Below are 16,726 nucleotides of genomic sequence, written 5' to 3'. Positions count from 1 at the left end.
TTATATTGAAGTGTGATAAAGGTAAAGTATGCATATCAGAAGTAGATGGCTTGATGAATTTTCAGAACCTGAACACACCAGTATAGGCCCATATCAAGTACAGAATATTTTAGCACCTAGGCTCCCCTTTTAGTTCCTAATACCTCCCCAACAAAGGTAACCGCTATCTTGATTTAAAAAATAATTTTTCTTTTTTAAATTAAAAAAAAATTTTTTTACGTTTATTTAGTTTTGAGAGACAGAGAGAGACAGAGCACAAGTGGGGGAGGGGCAGAGAGAGAATGAGACACAGAATCCGAAGCAGGCTCCAGGCTTCGGGCTGCCAGCACAGAGCCTGACGCGGGGCTTGAACCCACGAACGATGAGATCATAACCTCAGCTGAAGTCAGATGCTTAACTGACTGAGCCATCCAGGCGCCCCTAAAAAGTATTTTTTCAATGGGGCACCTGGGTGGCTGGGTCAGTTAAGCGTCCAACTTAGGCTCAGGTCATGAACTTGAGGTTTGTGAGTTCAAGTCCTGCATCGGGCTCTGTGCTGACAGCTCGGAGCCTGGAGCCTGCTTCAGATTCTGTGTCTCCTTCTCCCTCTGTTCCTTCTCTGCTTGCATCTGTCTCTGTCTCTCAAAAATAAAGATTTAAAAAAAATTTTTTTTTCATTTTTCTCGAAAGTAGGACTTTGTTACTCTTATTTGTGCTACAATGAGATGTGTTCTCTGCTGTTTAGCTTTCAAATCTTTACTTTTTTCATAACACATTTTTTTCTTACTTGTTAAGACAGCTTTTCCCCATAGAAACGCAGCAACATAAAATGGAATCATTCTATTTGTTTTTCCAGAATAAGGAACTAATTACAAATATCAGAAATGTTTCAAACCAGGAAGGATCAACAGTAAGTCATTTTATTTGTCTTTAAATCAAATGTATACAAGTTGTAGTAAGCCTGAAAAGAATAGATACTTAGAGAGTGATAGACAGTAGGGCTATAGAAGTGGGGAAGAAAAAAGAAGCATTATTTCAAATAATATATTTTTGTGTGTGTCTATATGAACTTTGTACATACTTGTTTCTGTCTTTGTTTAAAATTTCCTTTTTAAGTTGTAATTTAACGTTAGCTGCTTTGCAGCCTTTTTTTCAAATGCCTAGCATAACAATGGATCATCAATGAGGATGGAAATGAATAGATAGAGACCCTGCGTGTGGCACCTGGGAGGGGAGAGAATTTGGTATTTGGAGGAATTCTAAAAGTCTGAAGACCAAGAGGTGGAGAGGGTTGGAAGCAGCTGTGTGTAGGGACTGAAGGCAGGTTTAGGAGAGCTTAACCTTTGCTTTTATCTTGTGACCCTTCGTGTTTCCTGTGTTCTTCAACCATCTTAAAGAGTAGTGTCATAGAAGAAAGGCATTCACTCTGCAGTGGCTGGGACAGACTCTTTGCTTTGCACAGGCTGTGTCACAGGCGAAGACGTAGGAAGTGAAAGGGACGGATAGGAAATATTCTGGAAGGATGTATGTGAAAAGTTGGATGCAGTTATGTGGGGGCATTGCACGTTCACAGGCATTACAGTGGGAAGGTCCTTCCCGGCGGGTCTGCTAGTAACATAGTTCTTACGGAGTTTAAGTAATTGAACCTATGTTCTAAATCTGTACAGTCTCTCTAACAGTATTATCTGACCTCTAACTCCCTCAATTCAGTTCAAAACCATGCACATTTAAAAACTGAATGCTTCATATTAGGATAAAACGTGGGAAGAGTAATATTAGAAAAAGGTATTTGAATGGTAATACTAAGTAAAACATAGAATGGTAACACTCTCGGGAGATTCTTTAGAAATATTAAAAGTAGAAAAATTGAAGAGTAGAAGAGGTTTTTTTCCTCCTCCATTGCTTTGGTTCTGAGAGGACCATGGAGGGAACAGTGGGGACATCCTTCCAGTGTCCACTGTCCCTCCACTACCTAGCATTTCTTTTCCTTGTTCTAAAACAGTGAAAAGTGGGGCACCCGGGTGGCTCAGTCGGTTAAGTGACCAACTCGGTTTTTGGCTCAGGTCATGATCTCATGGTTTGGAGTGTGAGCCTCATGTTGGGCTCTGTGCTGACAGCGAGGAGCCTGCTTGGGATTTTTCTCTCTGCCCCTCCCCTGTTCATTCTCTCTCCCTCTCTCTTTCTTTCTCAAGATAAATAAACTTTAAAAAATTTAAAACAGTGAAAAGTAATGCAATTCAATTACTAAAAGTTGTTTTAAAATGTGGTGAACGATTGTTTAACTATATTTTCCATAACAATTTTTTAACTAACATAAAGGATATGTATTTTTTTCCCATTTCAGGATGTAATAGCCAGAACACAGAGAGATGGGTTTCATATATTTATTGTTTCTATGAAAACGGACAAAACAGATGCAAGATGGAATTTGAATGGTATATTTAAATTGTATGCATGTTTGCTGTCTGTTTTTTCTGTATTCTGTGTTTTTGTCATTGACCCAAATCTACATATTCTGTTAAAATACATCATTCAAAACCAAGTCTCTATTAATCACAAAAATAAATGACCTGTTTATCTGGAGGACTTAAAACTTCTTATCTTACTATAATATTTTTTAATGGATTGGAAATTTAAAATTAAGATACATTTTTACAATTTCAAACTCTGGTGGGATATAAAATTCTTCATCCTTTCAGATTAAAAAGTTTTTTCTAATATAGAAATGAGTAGGCAACATTTTTTTAAATAGTTTATTGTCAGGTTGGTTTCCATACAACACCCAGTGTTCTTCCCCACAAGTGCCCTCCTCTATCACCACCACCACCTCTTTTCCACCTCCCCCTCCCCCTTCAATCCCTTGGTTCGTTTTCAGTATTCAGTAGTCTCTCAGGTTTTATGTCCCTCTCTCTCCCGAACTCTTTCCCTCTTCCCCTCCCTTTGGTCCTCCATTAGGTTTCTCCTGTTCTCCTGGTAGACCTATGAGTGCAAACATATGGTATCTGTCCTACTCCACCTGACTTATTTTGCTTAGCATGACACCCTCGAGGTCCATCAACTTTGCTACAAATGGCCATATTTCATTCTTTCTCATTGCCATGTAATACTCCATTGTGTGTGTGTATATATATATATATATATATATATATATATATATACACACACACACACCATATCTTCTTGATCCATTCATCAGGTGATGGACATTTAGGCTCTTTCCATGATTTGGCTATTGTTGACAGTGCCGCTATGAACATTGGGGTACATGTGCCCCTATGCATCAGGACTTCTGTATCCCTTGGGTAAATCCCTAGCAGTGCTATTGCTGGGTCATAGGGGAGTTCTATTGATAGTTTTTTGAGGAACCTTCACACTGTTTTCCAGAGCGGCCGCACCAGTTTACGTTCCCACCAACAGTGTAGGAGGGTGCCCATCTCTCCACTTCCTCACCAGCATCTATAGTCTCTTGCTTTGTTCATTTTAGCCACTCTGACTGGTGTGAGGTGGTATCTCTGTGTGGTTTTGATTTGTATTTCCCTGATGATGAGTGATGTTGAGCATCGTTTTATGTGCCTGTTGGCCATCTGGATGTCCTCTTTGGAGAAGTGTCTTGTTCATGTCTTCTGCCCATTTCTTCACTGGGTTATTTGTTTTTCAGGTGTGGAGTTTGGGGAATTCCTTGTAGTTTTTGGATACTAGCCCTTTATCTGATATGTCATTGCCACTGTCTTTTCCCATTCCGTCAGTTGCTTATTCGTTTTTATGATTGTTTCCTTTGCAGTGCAGAAGCTTTTTATTTTGATGAGGTCCCAATAGTTCATTTTTGCTTTCATTTCCCTTGCTTTTGGGGATGTGTCGAGTAGGAAATTGCTGCAGTTGAGGTCAAGGAGATTGTTTCCTACTTTCTCCTCAAGGGTTTTGATGGTTTCCTGTCTCACATTCAGGTCCTTCAGCCATTTTGAGTTTATTTTTGTGTATGGTGTAAGAAAGTGGTCTAGTTTCATTCTTCTGCATGTTGCTGTCCAGTTCTCCCAGCACCACCTGCTAAAGAGGCAATCTTTTTTCCATCGGATACTCTTTCCTGCTTTGTCAAAAATTAATTGGCCGTACATTTGTGGGCCCAGTTCTGGGTTCTCTATTCTATTCCATTGGTCTGTGTGTCTGTTTTTGTGCCAGGGTAGGCAGCATTTTAATTCTATTTGAAGTAGATCATATTCTGTATCAGGAAAATGGCCATTATCAGGGGTTTAAAATTTTATTTTAAGGCATCTGCCTGTAGCTTAGGAGTAGAAGTAGCCTGTCTGGCGATTGTGGCTTCTGTGGTCTGTGAGCTCCGTGCCCACCCCCCACCCCCCAGTGCAAGAGTGGGCTTACAGTAAGCAATTTTCCAGGGAGTGAATGCTTTCAGAGCCTAGAATTGCTTCGGGTGTTGTTTTGCAGACTGAGTGTCTGTTGGACCAGTAGTAGCCAAACAGCATACTAGGATCCTGCTCCATTTCATCCAATAGGGGCACAGGGGTGAAGCCAGGCTTTGCCTTTGAGAGTTGCCCAGTCCAGCCGGGAGGCAGAGAGTACTGAGGTGACACAGACATTGCTTCAGAGGAGGCACAGAATTGGCGTACTGCAGGGGAAGCTGGGGAGGCGGTTGCTCTGGAAGAGTGGAAGTAGGGCTTCCTCCCAGAGGTAACATAATGGGCCACCTTCCCAGGTGTTGTGTCTTTTCCCCTGATACCAGCAGGCAGTTTGAAGGCCCTGCTGGTTAGTAACAGAAGCAATTACTGAGCCCTGTAAGTCTTGAACTGTTTTGGGTGCTCTGTTTATTGTTACCTTGGACAGCAACCCAAACTAGATGCTTGAATTCGATAATTTATCCCAAGTTATTACAGTAAGGAAGACAAAGTCCTCAATGCGGTCAGTGACTCAGCATGAGGCCACTCTAAGACCTGTACTGCTTTGCTGTCTTCATAAGATCAGATTTGGCCCAGGTTTTACAATAGCATGCATATAAGTAAAGGTATCTTGGTAAGATTACATGTTAATGACTGGTAAATAGCCAATACATTGTGTGTCTGAGGTAAAAATTCAGCATTTGTTAGCTTGGTGTGCGTTTTTGGAGTCTTCTGGGAAATGAACTTACATTTCAAAATATAAGAAAAGACTAATTGGTAATTTAATTCTTTGATGTCTTTATCCCCATCTTCACCAGTGTCTCTTTCCATGATTGGGCCTCATGGATATATTTCTGCATCAGATTGGCCTCTAATGATTGTGAGTATTTCTCATAATTTTTTTCCTTTTTTAAAAAATGAATTTTATATCCTAATTGGAAAATGTAACAACTTAAAGAGCTCAGTGGTGGTATCCCTTAGTAGCTAATGCTTTGGCATACCCTCTGCTTCTGGCTAGAGTGACAGAAAAATAAAAGACAGGATACCTGCATGAAGAAATGTCCATTTTCAAGTGATCACAAGTCTTAACTGACTAAAATTGCTCTTTTTCCTACAGTTTTACATGGTGATGTGTATCGTTTATATTTTATATGGCGTACTGTGGCTGATGTGGTCTGCCTGTTATTGGAAAGATATATTAAGAATTCAGTTCTGGATTGCAGCTGTAATTTTCCTGGGAATGCTTGAAAAAGCAGTTTTTTATACTGAATATCAGAACATCAGCAGCACTGGGCTATCAAGTAAGCTGTGACTCTCTCTGTACATACACCATGATCCAAGAGGCCCCTGCTAGCTTTTGTGAGCAGAGCTGGGGGAGGCCTCCTTTGCACAGTGGTTTGGGAACAGCTACATTGTAGATGAAGAGCCAAGACGAGAATGTGAGAGTAGGACTCTGATCTAGGCTAGGGTCTGTGTTGTCCTCATTTTCTGTTTCTCTTCTTTCCTTCACTTTCCTCCTGGGGAAAAGAAGATTCCCATTTCAGTGATTGGATTAAATCAACAAAAGTTCCAGACAGGGGCACTGTTAGGTGCTACTGATCCTTTTAATGTATTTCTCTGTCTTTCCCCCAAACTCTTTGTTCTCCTTTCTCCACAAAAGAAAAGAAGGAAAATTTGACCCCAGGGAGTAAAATCAGTAGTTCTGGGGTGGACGGTGCCTTGCAGCCTCCTTGTGTTCTTTCTGCCTCTTCGCTCTCAGAGAACTCCATGTGACCACTAGAGGCCCCTCACGGTTTACACAGGGAAGTGTGTGAATCAGGGAGGGCTGGAAGTGGGCATGCTCAGACGTGTGCCCCAGGTTTCTAGAAGGTGGAAGGCAAAAAGGCCAGAGAAGTAAAGGTACAATCCCATCACCCAAGCTTTATAAAGGGAGGTAGCTCCAAAGGGATGAAGCACCCAGGTGTGATCAGTTCTGAGTGATCAGTTAAAATGATCCTTGTACAGATTTTTATAGGGTGTGAATGTGTCTGTTATTTATTTTTATATTTAAGAGTGAGTTGGAATATAGATGAAACAGATTTGCCATAATATTGATAATTATTGAAGCTGAGTGCTGGGTACATGGTAGCTCACTATACTGCTTTTTCTGTGTTGGGGAATTATAAGAGGCTTTAGTGGTGTGTGTGTGTGTGTGTGTGTGTGTGTGTGTGTGTGCGCGTGCGTGTGTGTGTGTGTGCACGCGCGGGCGCGCTCTCTAAACCAAATAACAAAGGAGGAGTGAGGCTGCTGCCCCTGGCTGGGGAGTAAAGCATTCTTGACTGTGAAGTAAGGCAGTCGGGCTCCTCTGCTCTGAGTGGAGGTCCTCTTTTGTCTAGGGAGCATTGAGGGTGGCCGGAGCGTCAGTGAGGAGCAGCAGACGCCTGAGAGACAAGAAGAGGTGAGAGCCCACTTGCCATCCTCAGGGACTTCAAGTGCTCTGAGGGGACACAAGAAGGGCTTGGGAGAGAAGCCCCAAGCTGCTGTCAGCGTCTGTGAGGAGTCCTGGGAAAGGGACAGGTGCCAGACAGCATGGCTGATGCTATTTCTGATTTTCCCAAATGGGAATTCCGTAACCCAGGCTGTCTTGCTTAGCACTGATCCAGCAGGGACAGGAAACAGTGATTGTTAGGGCCTAACATGGGCACCTTAAGAACAGGTCATGTCAGATTGACTTCTTTTGTGCTTCTAAACTTAGTGTATCTGGACTTATTTAAGGTATTTGACAACCGTGACTTCTTGTGGACAGGATGGAGAAATGTGCGCCAGAAACCGGCTGTGCAGCCATATCTAAGGAGCCCGTGCACATGAGCACCCATGAGTCTTGTCACTATAGAGCTGGGTTGTCCAGCGTGGTGGCCATAAGCCACATCTGGCTGTTTAAGTAGAAATAGCAGTTCACTTCCTCTGTTGTACTATCTGCATTTCACATGCTCAGTAGCCACATGTGACCATTGAGTACTGAATTGGACAGCATGGATGTAGAACATTGCCATCATTCTGGAAACCTCTGTTGGACAGCACTGCAGCCACGGTTCTCACCTCTGGCTGCATCTAGGCGTCACTTGCAGAGCTTTAAAGCAATACCAGTGCCAGCGATTCTGGTTAAAGGAGGTCTAAGAATTGGCTCTGTTGAGAGAGGCTTCCCACGTGATTCTAGTGTGCATCTAGGATTGAGAACCACCAGCTTAGAAGGAGGTTTTGAATGACACCTGTCTCACAGGTTTTAGACCTCGTGGCTGGTTTATCCTCATTATTCACCTAACATTGATTGCAGACCTATCCATATGTAGAGAGCATTCGCTCACATTCTGTGGATGATGTCAGGCTAGCAGAGTTAACACAGGGAGTATAGAGAAGAATTTTAGATGGACCCTTCTCAAATGAAGGTACTTGAAGGGGTCTTGATGTCCCGAATGGAAAGGTAAAACTTAATAGGTAAGACCTTGAACTTGGGGTTGAGGTACAAATTGCAAAAATACAATTGGGAAACTTTTCTAAAGGATTTGAAAGTTGAAGCTGATGAAGAAGCTCAACAGAGACAGTTATAGGCAGTTATGCCTCCCACAAGCTCCTACCACCTTAGGTTCCAGCAGGAGGATTAGCAGTCAAGACATTGAGAAGGTCCACCTGCCAAGGTGTTACTCACTTTACTCCAAGAGGGAAATAGTGCAGACTGAGCAGCTCCTGAAGGGATTTGAAAACACGCCACCCTTAAACATGGGTCATCCTAAACCTCTTTGCAGTCTGCATCTGCCTTTAGGGAGTTCATCCACTGTTTTCTTCCTAAAGGTCAACCTCCTGGACAGATGTCTGTCCTGAGCTGCAGACCTAGTAGCTGGTCACCTGCCAAACATCTTCTGAGTGCCTTGCAGACTTCTCATCTCTGAGAGCAGAGAAGGAACTCACCTTTTCCGCCCTTGTACTTTTGACTCACTTTAGTCCAAACCTAATGCTCCTCCAGGTATTCCTGTCGGTGGATGGCCCTGCCAGCTGACTTTGGTGCCATTCTCTTGCCACCCTCTTCCTCTCCCTCCAGTTCTACATCTGTCTACGAGGCATTTGATGAGGTCTCTTGCAATCTCTTGTGGACAAGCTGGAGAATTGTGAGCTGAAAAATTAGGTGGATTCACAACTTGTTTCTATATGTCTTTCTGAGTCTCCATCTTCCCTGCCAGCACTGTGCTCTCACCATCTCTTACCTGGATTTTTGGAACAACCTCCTGAGCATTTTCCTTGCTGGTAGCCTTGATCCTCCACAAGCCATTAAGAGGAGCAATCTGGATAAAATCAAGCTGTCAGTTTTATTTCAAGTCAGCAAACTTCTCGTGCAAAGGCCATATGGTAAATATTTTTTGGCTTTACAGGCCATATGGTCTCTATTGCTACTACTGAGCTTTCCCATTATAGCACAAAAGTGGCCATGCTCAGCAAGTAAACAAATGGGCATGGCTCTGTTCCAATAAAACTTTATTTACAAAGGCAGTTGTAGGGTCAAAATTGGCCTGTGGGCTATAGTTTACCAGTTCCTTTTTTACTCCCTTGTTTACAGTCATTGACTTCCCACTGCCCTTCACATAAAATCCAGGTTCATCACATGGCCTAAACACCCTACGTGATTATCCCTGCCTCTGTCACCAGCCTCTTTTCTTGATATCCCTCGTTACACTCTCTGCTGCAAACATCCTGAACTGTGATTTCTTGCAATGTATTTTACTTTTCATCTTTTCTCCTCCATGCCTTTTCATGTACCATTTATTTTGTTTTCCTCTTATTTCCCCCAAATATTTAACTTTTACTAGGCCTTCAAATCCTGACTTCGATGTCGCTTCCTCTGAAAAGCTTTTCTGGACCCACTTGCCCCTCCGTCAAGTGTGGATTCAGTTGGCTTCTTCATAGTCCTGGGAGATGCTGAGTTGCCTCCAGCACTTACCACACTGAGTTCTGTCTGTTTGCTTGTCCTCACCAGAGTATAAGCTTCATGAGGGCAGGGATCATGGTGTCTCTTTTCTTATTGTAGCCACACAGTAGGAGCATAAATATATAAATGATGAAGGCATCCTGGAGAAAAGGAAACTCTAGAGGACCTTATGGTTTTCACATATTTACAGAACAGAAAGTTCTTTATAGCCACAAGGGGAAGAACAAAAGCGGAAGGAAGTTGGGGGAGATTTTAGATTGATATAGGAAAGGCTGTGCCCAGAAGAGCAGAGCAAATATGGAGTGAATTCTTCAGGAGGTAATGAATTACCCTCCGCCGAGGTTTTCAAATATCAGTTGGATTAGATGATCTTTAAAGCAAATAAGGCTAATTCGTCTGGGGTCAGAATGTAGATAATACACAGTATGTCCGTAGAATCTTGGTGGCAGGCCTCTACATATACACAGAATGAATGCTTTTCTTTCTTCCCCTCAGCCCAGGGTTTATTGATATTTGCGGAGTTGATATCTGCGGTTAAGAGGACATTGGCTCGCCTTCTTGTGATCATTGTGAGCTTGGGCTACGGCATCGTGAAGTAAGTATTGGTGTGTTGGAAAGATACTGAGCTTCCGGTCTTGTGACTCCCTCTGCCACATTATGAGCTCTGTGAAACTGGACACTTCTTAGGACCGTAATATAAACCCCGTAGGGAGATACCAGCGAGAAAGTGTTTTCACGGGACCTCTGTGTACTGGCCGCTTGATGCTGTCCTCAAACAAAGATCTTGAATTTGAAGTCCAGTGGCTTTTTATAGTTAGATGAAGAAGTAATCAACTTTAAGGAAAAAGGAAATTTTTAAATGATTCCTAAAGTTTAAACCATTTTCTACTTCCTAGACATGTAGTTCTGCTTTTACAATTGCATTCAAATATCGTAAGAGAAAGAGGATTAAGCACCAGGTCAGCAGGATTTCAGACTGAAACCTGGCTGTCCACTGAGGACCCTGCTTCCTCTGGATCCCCACAGGCTGATCTTTTTTCTCTCATGCCTGTGAGTCACTGCGAATGAACGTGGAACAGCTTGTCCTCTTTATCCTTATCACCTTTTTATAAAACTCTAATTTCCAGAAGCCCAAGCTTGCATCCTGGATCACCTGCTCTATCTTCTTACTACAGTCACCTTTTAAGTTTCAGATTTCTTCCCTCCTCTCTTAATTCATGGAGTACTTGCTCCCCAACTTGCTCAACACTTTGTGTGTCAGAATTCCCTGTGATTTCAGTTTCTTTGTGGGTGATCCTATAAGTAACCTGATCTCACCTCCTCCCCTCAGTTACTGAGTCCCACTGCCATGTTTTAGACTTTATTGTTATGGTAACTGTATCCTCTTTATAGTTGCAAATGTAAGCAATCGACCTTTCCACTGTCACCTTCTCTGTTTCCTGTTCACTTTTCCAAATACATCAGCTCACTTCATTCTTTGGCCCTGGTACAGCCTCTGGCCTTTTGATCCTGCCACCTTCCATGGACCCTTCAGGGTGCTGAACATCCGCCCACAGGCACCTGAAGCCCTCCGCCTTTTTCTTGGCCCACCTCCCTTGACAAATCCGGCTTTCCATCTGCTTCAGGCTCGTACTGCAGCAGCAGAACCTGCCTGAGGACACCTGACCAGACTGCAGGCCTGTGTCACTTCATGACTCGAAACTTTAAGTGTGCCCTCAGTGTCCCTGGTAGTTCTTCTAGATCCCCTTGCCAGTCTCTGGCCCCTTTCCCACTCTGCAGAAGACCATTATACCCATTCTTTCCCTTCCAGGCTCGGGTTCCCTACTCACATTCATCGTAGTAGCTGATCCTGGTTCTTTTCTCACTGAGGAAATAGAAGCCGTCAGAAGGGAATTCCAATGCCTTCCTGCCCCAAGTCTGTACAATTCCCCCCATATCTGAATGCACACAGTGTTCTCCTCCTCTTGAAGGAAAGGAACATGGTTTAGTCCTTGCCCTGCTCTTGGGCTCTAGGTCCTGTTACCTCTTATCTGCCAAAGAAGCTGCTCCAGCGGCTGCTTCTGTTTGCTCTGGTCTCCTCAGTTTTCCTCTGGTGGGTCACTGCCATCGGCATGCTGTTATTTCTGTCATCTTCAGGAGCAGACTTCCCTCAGCCCCTCCCGGCACTCTCCTCTGCTTCTCCTTCATTCCCCTTCGTCCCTGGGCAGCAGCATGTCTCAGATGCGTGCTCTGTACTTGCCACTCCAGCTTCCCTCATTGTCTCCTGAATGCACCGTAGGGAAGTTTTGCCTCCATTCCTCCAATGAGACTGCTCTTGTCAGTCACCTTGACCTTGTTGCCAAAACCCCATGGCCTTGCTTGGCCTTTGTGCAGGGGCCCTAGGCTGCTCCTAGCCTCTCCTGCTGCGCCTCCTTTGTATTCCTGAGCTCCAGCATTGAAGCCCCAGACCTCTGCTCATGCAACTCAAAGCCCTGGGGCTTGCTCATCTGGTTTTTGGCTCTAACGTCAGGACACATCCAAGAGTGAACCTCCCAGCCCCTTCCAGAGCCATCACCCTGGGCCCCACCATCATCTTCTTGCCATAGATAACTTCAGTACCCTTCTAACTGGTTCCCTGGCATCTGCCCTGGTCTCCTGTCAGTCTTTTCCGACATAACAGAGGCCAAGATGATCCTTTAAAGTTTATTTTTATTTATTTGGAGAGAGAGAGAGAGAGAGAGAGAGAGAGAGAGAGAGAGAGAGAGCGAGCGCGCGAGAGAGCAAGTGGGGGAGGGGCAAAGAGAGAGGGAGAGAGAGAGAATCCCAAACTGGCTCTGGGCTGTCAGTGCAGAGCCCAAAGTGGGGCTTGAACCCATGAACTGTGAGGTCATGACCTGGGCCCAAATCAAGAGTTGGATACTTAACCACCTGAGCTGTCCAGGTTCCCCAAGGTGATCCTTTTTAAACATAACTCAGGTATCTACTTTCCTGCTCATCTCACTTAGTAAAAGGCAGATTCCCTTTTCGGTTTTCCAGATGGCTGCCCTCACCTGCCACTCATCCTTTTGAACACTGCTCCATCCCTCAGGCTTTCTTGCTGTTGCTGTTCCTTCCTCACAGTGCAATAAAGGCTTCTGCCCACAAGCGCCTTACCCCAGACCCTGGGCGTGGTTTGCTTCCTTACTCTCTTTTCTCTGCTCACCCTCCTCTCTTAGAGAGCCTAGCACTGTCAGGACTCCCGATGTGGTGCATACCCTAGATCATTCTGACCCTCACCCCATTTATAGCTTCAGTTAACTCAAATGTTAGGGATTTGTTGTATGCCCCCCCCCACACCCTGAATGTGACTTCCATGGAGTAGGAGCTTTGCCAGCTGGTGTCCTGCTGCTTCTTAAGGCCCCAGTGCAGTCCCTGGCACATAGTAGGCACTCAGCAAACACATACTGAATACACACACATATGCCTGTGAGCTTGAGGTTGGTGTAATTAGCAAGGTTTTAGCCAGGACACCTTTTTTCCATTGGGTATTTATTGAGATTCCTTCTCAAATGCTTTCTGGGTGTTTTTTTGGCGGGGGAGGGTTGTTTCTTTGTTTTTGGCCTCTGTACAGTAGTCACAACACAGAATCCTCATGTGGAATCTGCTACCTCACTGTTCTAGTTATGAACTTCAGAGCACTCATATTTCTGGCTGTTGGAGCATTCCAGGTAGCTGGCTATAAGGAGTTAGAATTTAGATGCAGAGTCTTAAATATAAACTATGGATATTAGTTTAATTTTTAGTTAGATTTTTATCTTAAAGTGACTACAGTAAGTATTTTTCCAAAGTCAGGTTTGTTTTTTTCTTCTAATTAGTCTGGCTAGAGGGTTTTTGAGCTAAAATGTTTGTGCGGTATGATTTGCAAATTTCACAAAGTTTTAGTTCTCTTTCCAAATTATTCATTGCAAAAATGACTATCTTTGCATTTTCCCAAATCATCTATATCTTTAGAGAATCAAAAATGTTATTTTAGTTCTTTTCCATGTAAAGAATGGAAACTGAAACGTGTTAGCACTTTTGTTTAGGCCACAGAGCAAAGAAAAGGAGTAGACTTCGATCTCCTCTTACTCCTGTTCTTTTTCTGCCCAAGTCAGAAAACTGGTGGCTTATCTCTAATAAAACATATCTCAGAACAGTTTTTAATTAACGTTAATGAAAGAGCTAAGTTACTGTTTCTGTCAGTGACACGAGTAGGCACTGGCCCTCCTAGACTTCACCAGCTGCTCTTCCGCCCTATGGAGTGAGCCCCTGCACAGCCTCCCTGGGCGTCTGTACAACTTCGGGTCCTAGAGGAGACCCATTTGTCCTGAGCCTGTTTGCGCCTTGTTTTGAGGAAATACACTGAGGAAATAGAGGCGGGGGCAGGGCAGGCTGATTTGATTAGATAATGACTTCTCTCATATCGGGAAATTGGGCTAGTTGCTGTATTCAGATGCATTTACTCACCATGCCTTTTCTTTTTTTCTCTTTTTCCTCTTCTTCATTCCAGGCCTCGTTTAGGAACAGTCATGCACCGGGTGGTTGGACTGGGGATTCTTTACTTCATCTTCGCAGCTATTGAAGGCGTGATGAGAGTTATTGGGGTAAAAATGACATATTTCCACTTCCGTCCCTTTTTATTGTTGCTGTGAAATATGATTTAACCTTATATTTCCTGAGATGAATTTTTGAAGATAGGAAATTTATGAAAAAGGCCCAATTTTCCTTTTCTCCCCCCTATGGAATATTTCCCTTTTTAAATAACTTCCTGAAAGTAGTAAAAGAACTTCTTAAAATATGATGGATTATGAAGGAAAATATGATCGATTATGAAGGTACCACTTGATGTCATCCCAGGAATGACATCCCCAGGATGTTTCATCTCAAAAACATTCTTTATAAAGAACATTTGTCTTTGTCATTATGTCTGAACACATTCATTTCTTCCTTCACCCTTGGTTTAAAGACAGAATGTGAACAGAATTAACTGTACCCTTCACACATGCAGATACTACATCTCATCCCGCTTAAGTCTCCTTTGGTTATAACTGTTTTCTGACTCTTATGGATTCAGGGTTTGGGGATTCACCAGACTCCACTCTTGGAAGAACCACGAGAAGGTAGTGTCCAGGAGGAAATGATTCAGGCGCTGTGGGCAGCAATGCTTTTCTCTCTAAGAAGAGGCAGAACATTTGTATCTGGGAAGACCCCTAGATTTCTAGCTCTGTCTTTCTTAATAATATGGTTGACGACTGAGTGACTAAGCAGCTTATTATACTTTACTTGATTCAAACAACCTAGTAATTTTTACCCAGAATGTCCTTTGGATTGGCTGTGTGAATCAGATCCCTGGGCACGGAGTGAGTGAGCTTGTGTTGCCATGTAAGTTTACTTCACATATTTTGATCTGACCTGGACAACAGGACATTTGTCCAATAATGTTAAAAGCCTCATTCTTCTATTATCTTTGATACATCTGCATTCTGTATTAAATACACTTGCTCTTTTCATCTTTGACTCTTTAAAAGGCACATTTATTTTTACTTTCATGTAACAGTGAAGCACTGTGCATTTATATATATAATTTATAGGAGCTAGTCTTTGCTAGAAAGAGAAAAGGTAAATATCCTGCATATAGATAGATATAGTATAAACACTGTTTTTCTTTAGTTTTCCATAGATAACATTCTTAATTATAACTTGCCTCCCTTAATTATAACTTTTAAATATGATTTTCTGTTAACTTGAGATGAAAGAAAGTGTGTCATCTGTGGTTTATTTTTACCCTTCCACAGTTCCTTTTCTTTCTTTTTTTCTTTTCATGTCCCTTTGCAGATGGTAGGAAAGATCAGGAGTCCCATTTCATTAGTAGCCCTGGCTGTCGGTTTGGTGTGGAGAGGGGAGGGGTTGAAATGGTTGATCTAAGTGGAGCTGGAGACATGATATGTTTTATTTGCTATTCTGTGATACAGTTTTACATTATCGTTGAATAGGTGGATGACAACCTAACACCTGTTGCTGCCAAAAAAGTTTCCATGTGCATAGACACAATTTTATTAGGAATAAAATTTTTCTTTGGCTTTTGTGAAGTGATGAGATGAGCTAAATTGTTTTTCTTTTTCATATAATAATTTCTATAATATAATGAATGAAACTTTTACATTCAGATTTTTTCCCCTATTTTTATCTTTCAGGGTTCTAACCATTTAGCTGTCATTTTGGGTGACATTATTTTGGCAGTTATTGACTCCATTTTTGTATGGTTCATATCCTTTACTGTGTCCTAAAGTAGTTTGTTGTATCATTAAAATCAGGTTACTTTTAGTACTTTTCCATTATAATAGAAGGAATTATAGTTATGCATTACTACCTTTAACCTCAATACAGGAATTTGGTTGAGGTGAAAAAGTAACAATTCCCTAAACAAAGAATATCTTTCTTTTTCTGTTAGTTCAGCAAACTTAAGTTTTACAGAGGAGACAGAATAAAAAGGTATTGTTCCTGTGTTACTCCAGTCGGGAAGACAAATACAAAGATAACTGGGAACAGTAGAGGGATGGTAATTGCCATTGTAAAGAGGTGCTGTGCAAACAGAGGAGAGAGAAAGCAAGTCTAGGGCAAAACCCAGGAAGGACTTCACAGAGATGGTGACATTAAGTTGAGACTGGGAGAACACATAGGGGCTAACCAGGAAAAGAAGTGGGGGGAACGCATTCTGGGAATATCGAGGGGAACAGATAGTGGGAAGCGTGAAAATATAGGGACAGTGGTAGAATGTCCCAGAGTAGCTTGCCTATAGGTAAACACGTGTGGGAGAATTGTGGAAGGTGGGGCCAGAAGGGAAAGGTAGAATGATGTGCTCAAGAGTCTAAAGTTCCTTTTGCAGGGAGAGAGGCGAGAGGACTCAAAGCCGCACAGGTGAATCCCATGAGGAAATCTGTGTTAGAAAGAACTCGAGAATGACATTTAAAGGGATCTGGAAGAGACACCTGCCTGGCTCATTTGAAAGAACGTGATACTCTTGATCTTGTGAGTTTGAGTCCGTGTTGGATGTAGAGATTATTTTTTTTTAAATCTTTAAAAATAAAAATGACCTGGAAAAGGAGGGTCTAGAGTATTGAGATAGGAAGTCTGGTAAAGAGTCATGTGCAGTGGTTGGGAAAAAAAAAAAAAAAAGACGGTAAGGGTTAGAATTAGGGCAAAGGAAATGGGAAAAAAACTCCAGATAATAGACTTCGTAGAAATGGGTGAGAAAAGAAGGGCGGGAGCGTAAGAGCAGTCTTGCATATCTCAATTGGGTGGCTGGGACAGTTTTGTCACCCCAAGCCTGTGAACCTAGGGAAGGGACCATCATGGATGAAGTCTGAGCTGACTTGGGGCATTAGTGTTAAGTAGAGTTAGAAAT

General features: G+C 42.7%; 1 protein-coding gene across 5 annotated transcripts in view; it reads left to right on the top strand.

The window, feature by feature from the left end:
• The window catches only part of TMEM87B (transmembrane protein 87B), a 45,336-nt gene that overhangs the window by 12,941 nt on the left and 15,669 nt on the right, over positions 1–16,726 (top strand). Inside the window, exons 5-11 of one of the 5 annotated variants that reach the window (XM_029937815.1) lie at positions 836–889; positions 2,324–2,414; positions 5,186–5,247; positions 5,485–5,668; positions 9,820–9,919; positions 13,832–13,925; positions 15,516–15,587. In XM_029937815.1, the coding sequence (XP_029793675.1) occupies positions 836–889; positions 2,324–2,414; positions 5,186–5,247; positions 5,485–5,668; positions 9,820–9,919; positions 13,832–13,925; positions 15,516–15,587 (657 nt within the window). Of the gene's footprint in view, positions 1–778; positions 890–2,323; positions 2,415–5,185; positions 5,248–5,484; positions 5,669–9,819; positions 9,920–13,831; positions 13,926–15,515; positions 15,588–16,726 lie in introns of all 5 variants that reach the window. The other 4 variants (XM_029937814.1, XM_029937811.1, XM_029937810.1 and 1 more) reach the window with 4 other exon arrangements.

This window comes from Suricata suricatta, chromosome 4, assembly GCF_006229205.1.
Source record: "Suricata suricatta isolate VVHF042 chromosome 4, meerkat_22Aug2017_6uvM2_HiC, whole genome shotgun sequence".
Taxonomy (NCBI): Eukaryota; Metazoa; Chordata; class Mammalia; order Carnivora; family Herpestidae; genus Suricata; species Suricata suricatta.
Note: the sequence above shows the minus strand (reverse complement) of the source record. Positions and strands in the feature narration are given on the sequence as shown.